Here is a 5,613-nt window from a genome sequence, read left to right as displayed (position 1 = left end):
ATTGTTCAGTATTTTTCCCCCAGGTGCTCCAGCATCAAAAGGTAATTTAATTAATTCCAAGATTTGCATGTTTAGTGATTAATGAATATTAATTTAAAGTCTTTCATGTTATTTATCTCAATCTCTTCAAAGACTCAATCATGGACACTCTTACTGACAGTTGTGGCTGCTTCGTAATGTCTATTTTGTTCTATATTTTAATATAATTTATATTTGTAATCCCAGCCCCCATCCCCGCAGGAGGCGTTTTGGTAGGCCGTCATTGTAAATAAGAATATTTTTCTTAACTGACTTGCCTAGTTAAAGGTTAAATAAAATAATTTAGATAGTCCCACTGAATAACTACAGAGTTTGTGTTAGTAAATGCACTGAACATGCTCATCAGTTGAGTCGGTAGATGCTCAACTTGTTTCACTTTATTTGGATAGTTCCAAATCGTCTTTTAAAATTTGACCTTCATTTAACTAGGCAAATCAGTTAAGAACAAATTGTTATCGACAATGACGGCCTAGGAACAGTGGGTTAACTGCCTTGTTCAGGTGCAGAACAGATTTATACGTTGTCATCTCTGGGATTTGATCTAGTAACCTTTCGGTTAATGGCCCAACACAGGCTAACTGCTGCCCCATAGTTACTAGAATTTCAACAAAAATGCTTGTAGTTGTAACTGATATGCAGCTGAGATGCTGCTTGTATCCTACACAATGAATAGTCCAATATTTACATCTTGAGTTATGGGGGAAAGTGTTTAAATTGTTCATTATATGAGTGTTAACAGATTTGGTGGGTGTAGCATTAATGTGCACATGTGTGACTGCATGTGTTAAGCATAAAGAATGTTTGATTACTCCTATGTAATGATAATTACAATATTTGCGAATGTTATGAAATGTCCGATGGAAGTCAAAACTATACTGGAGAAATGGCAAACATACAAGAACAATTTTGTGAAATCAAGTTATCGTTACATAATTATTTTTATGGTAAATGGCGGTCTAACCATATAAAACAATTTTAAATTAATGTTGTTCAATAATTCACACAAAATGTGTTATTAACATGTCAATGGACACAAAAGGCACCAGATTGTAGGAAAGACCCACCTATTGTTGTACCCTCTGAGACAAAGAACTGGGTTCAATTAGAATCACTCAAAGATGATCATAATAACAGAAAAGGCACACAGAATCAGTAATGGTCTCAATTTCTATCACTGCACTTTTTATTCATAAAGTCACACACTTGACTCATCTCTCCTTTGTGGACATCCTCACTGAACTGTAAGTCACACCAGTGTAGATGCCGTTGGATGGGAAGACCAGCTGACTGCCATTCATGCAGGTGACTTTTACTGTGGCCCTGTAGTCGAGGTCGATATTTGCTTTCCCCATTGTGATCTCAACATCTATGGTCTTCCCTGGCGGGATCTTCACGGTGATGGTACCCGATTCTGTTATGATCTCTGTCTTCTGCAGGCTGGTGAATTGCTCCACTCCCACGGTCAAGCTGAACCCTGATGTCACCTCGACCAGATCTGGGATCCCCGCTTTGACCGACACATTCAAGGTTGACTCCATTTTGTTGCTGACGGACCAGGAGGAAGTCTTGGTCAGGGTCTTGCTGTATGTAATGGACTTTTCTAGAACCAAGGAGGTGTCGTTCTGGTGAGACACGGATTTCACATTTTCTGGGGTCACCTAAAATCAAAAGATTAGTTGTTCAAACAAGACAGACAATTTAATAATGGATATAGATTTTTAGAAAGCCAACAATAACAGGTGTGCTTGCTATCGTGGACTGATGCGTATGAGTAAAGGTAAAAAAACATTTAAAAAAAGGTGTTGATGCTATTTTACTGACCAAGGCCAATTAAACATAAGGCATGACTGTCCTAGAAATGAGATGCCTGATGAATGTCGACCCCCATATTGGATTACATGTTTTAAAGTGGACAGCCCCCTTCATGTTAAAGCATCGGTAGAGTATTCCTGAGCCGTGTATACACACACCTGGGGTTTGAAGAGGGACAGGGTGGGATACTCCATGTCAGTCATTACGGACGACTTGATGGTTTTGATGAAGAGGAAGCCCATGCAGTCGATGTCCGAGCCAGACCTGCCCTGCAGCCCCAGGCAGATTCCGGACCCCACATCTATGGTGTACTCAGTCTTCAATTCCCAGCTGGTCATTTTTTCAAAGAATTGACGGTTCTGACTCGTCATGAACTTGATGGCACCCAGACGTGTGCCGGCGCCGTTACCCCACAGAGACAGCTTGGTGATGCGCTCCCCGAGGTTGAACTCAAACTCATTGAAAGTGTTCGCATCTCCAAAAGTCGCTACTTTCCCGTCGGTCAGCTCTGCCCGCACAGCTTTGACCTGCGAGCCTTCCACCGCCACTCCGATCTTCTTGAGGGTGGCACCGTTGTCCATGCCGTGGAATTCAAAGGAAGTGCCTCCTCCACCACCGATCAAATGCAGTGTGGTTGCCATGTGTGCACGTCACGTAACCTGAAATACAAATTTGTACAGATCAATTTAAGAAGCCTCCAACTCAAAGGAACTGATTCAGATGTTCAAAGCCACAGAGTCTCTCTCCTACTCCCAGCACCTCACCACTCTACCTCCTGCTGTTTCTTCCTGATCAACACCACAGAGTCCCTCTCCTACTCCCAGCACCTCACCACTCTACTTCCTGATCAACTTGGTGACTTATATGTAATGAAACATTGTTGTGTAAGTGAGCACGTCTCTATGCACTTCTAAAGTTAATTCTGATGTTGCTATAATTACAAAGAATCATGATGAATATGAATGTTACAGATTCCACGTCAGAATGTGAGTTGGAACTCACCTTACCGCTTTGAAATATCTGAAAGAATAAAGATGGCATTTTATTAATTAATATATAACCATATTCATTAACACAGGCTAGAGTATTCACAGGTATGCATTAATATATTATGACACTGTCTAATATAGAACAGGGTCTGTCAAACTTTTAAAGTACCTGTCCAATTAAAAAAACTAACCCTCAGATTTAGTCAAGTAACACCTAAAACATGAATGAATAATAAAGTAAAGTGAACAATTTGAATGATCAAAAACAGTCCTTAAGCATACGTCTGCAGTACCAGCTACAAAATACTTTACAATATACAAGACATACCAAGAAGCTCTCCCTGAGCAACACAGGACATCAAAGAAGCTCTCTCTGCCTAACAAAGGAACACTGGCTTATAAAGCTGCAGAAGGAGTTTGTAATTGCCGACAGCTGTATCCCCTAACGAGAGGGCGGGATCAGAGCTCCAATCTGCACTGGGGCTGACCAATCAGCTGCTTGGGGGAATCCAGGAAGCCATTTCCTGAAATATACATATACACAAACCCACAACTCAAAAACTGGGGAACGTAACAGTATTGAAGATGAAGAGACAGCTTGATGTAAGCACTACACTCAACAGTCTACTCACCTCACATTAAACATCATACTAACATCATACTTTTGAATTCAAAACAGAACAATAGGAGGCTGAAGTCAACCATGTAAAAACAAGGCAACAGTAAACATGTCGTCCCCCACGAAATGATGCACCGCCTCCTGGGCCAATTGACTTATTGTGTGTTACTAACAAATTGTAGTTAATTACCATAACTCCCACCTTGGAGCAATCAGTGTAATTTTGTAAATGTTGGATCTCTATGGCAAGACGAATCATTCACCCAAGCTTTGTCAAAATCTTACCAGTGCTGTCTGAGATATCTTGTTTTACTAACTTACAAGCAAACATACGGACGGACGGACAGAGACAGATCCGTAGTCCCCTCCCCAATTCCATCGTGGGGAACAACAAACCCATACCATGCTTGATTAACTAGACTTTATAACTGATTAAGCAACTGTTTCAGAATATAGGAAGCAAAAAATATATATATATGTATGTTTTGTTCATTATTTGGTCAAAATAAAAATGTAGCTCTGAAATATTTCCTCATATAGTAAGATGAGTTATTTAGGGACATTGTGTAATTACATACAACAATATGCAGGCCTCAGTGTTAAGGATGGCTATAGAAGATAGTAATTGAAGTAAACTGATACGTCTGATTCAATATGCAATAAACCTGTTTAAGAGTCAAGACTCAGAGTGAAGTTCAATTGTTTAACACCAAAGACGCAACAGCGGAATACGTGTCTCTGGAGTGGAGAAGCACTCTTTCATAAAGCAGCAAAACTGCTCCCACGTCCATGCAATGATGTGCGTCAGTAGTTTTCTATTAAATTGACACAAACCCTTTGACCCTGATTAAGACATTGTATTGTGCTAATCATGACAAATATGTATCAACAGTTTCAACTACTCTTGGCACCACTTCCTCTTCTTGCTCTTTGAGCAAGAGAGCATATCGGTGGTTTCCAGTCACTACCCTAAACATGTTCACTAATATGCAACAACAGCTTTCTCTACTCATACTATACACTCTTAGAAAGAAAGGTTCTATCTAGAACCTAAAATGGTTCTTTAGCTGTGCCTATAGGAGAACCCTTTGAAGAACCCTTTTTGGATCCAGGTAGAACACGTTTGGTTCCATTTAGAACCCTTTTGAGTTCCATGTAGAACCCTTTACACAGAGAGTTCTACAAGTAACCCCAAATAGTTCTATCTGCGACCACAAAGGGTTCTACTTGGAACCAAAAATGGTTCTCCTATTGGGAGAGCCCGATAACCGTTTTGGAATCCATTTTTCTAAGACTGTAGTTTTGTTCATCAAAACATCCTATAAGTGTATTATTATCATACCTTTATTTCAACAAGGAACACAGACTGAGACCAAGGTCTCTTTTACAGCTGGGCCCTGCGTATACATGTTTACACATACAGTTTAGGTACAATGATTAAAAAACTAAACTAAACAAGACAAACAAAACAATCACAGATATTACAAAAAAATACAGCAACAGATTACATTTACACGCAGGTTATTCCCCTAACAGCACAAGAACTTGCATTACATGAAACAGTTACAAGCAATACAAAAATAAAAATTCTCCAATAAATATTTAAAATGGGCAAGGGGGACAAGAGTCTCAAGTTTAAGTTTAGTCTATAAGCTATTCCATAGGCAAGGTGCGTCCATGTGGTGGAAAATGTCTTATACTGAAGACATAGCAGTGAATTGTACCAGTGGCATTTCCTTCAACCTGATTAACACATTTTATTGTGCTAATCATGACAACTGTGTGTGGTGGAAATTCAACACCAGGGTCACCTGAAGTCCGTATTAAATGAAACATGATTTATTATCAGTTAACTGGAGGTAGGTAGGGGTAAAGTGATTATTCATAGATAACAGCGAGTACCAACAGTGTATGTGAAGAGTGTGAAGGAATGTATGTGTGTGTGTGTGTGTGTGTGTGTGTGTGTGTGTGTGTGTGTGTGTGTGTGTGTGTGTGTGTGTGTGTGTGTGTGTGTGTGTGTGTGTGTGTGTGTGTGTGTGTGTGTGTGTGTGTGTGTGTGTGTGTGTGTGTTTGTGTGAGTACAGTAGTGCGTGTGAGTGTGTGTTTAGAGTTCACTGAGTGTACATCTAGCCTGTACTAGAGAGTCAGTGTAAA

The 5,613-nt window shown here is 40.0% G+C and overlaps 1 protein-coding gene across 1 annotated transcript; it reads right to left on the bottom strand.

Annotated features, from left to right (window-relative positions):
- Positions 1-1,247: 1,247 nt before the first annotated feature.
- On the bottom strand, positions 1,248-2,492 carry LOC120060792 (aerolysin-like protein). Its single transcript, XM_039010214.1, has 2 exons — positions 2,010-2,492; positions 1,248-1,697 (listed from the first exon to the last, which is right to left on the bottom strand). Exons 1-2 carry the CDS (start codon positions 2,490-2,492, stop codon positions 1,248-1,250), a joined length of 933 nt encoding a protein of 310 aa, XP_038866142.1.
- Positions 2,493-5,613: the final 3,121 nt, after the last annotated feature.

This window comes from Salvelinus namaycush, chromosome 16, assembly GCF_016432855.1.
Source record: "Salvelinus namaycush isolate Seneca chromosome 16, SaNama_1.0, whole genome shotgun sequence".
Classification (NCBI taxonomy): Eukaryota; Metazoa; Chordata; class Actinopteri; order Salmoniformes; family Salmonidae; genus Salvelinus; species Salvelinus namaycush.
The sequence above is the reverse complement of the archived record's forward strand: the minus strand, read 5'-3'. Positions and strand labels throughout refer to the sequence as shown.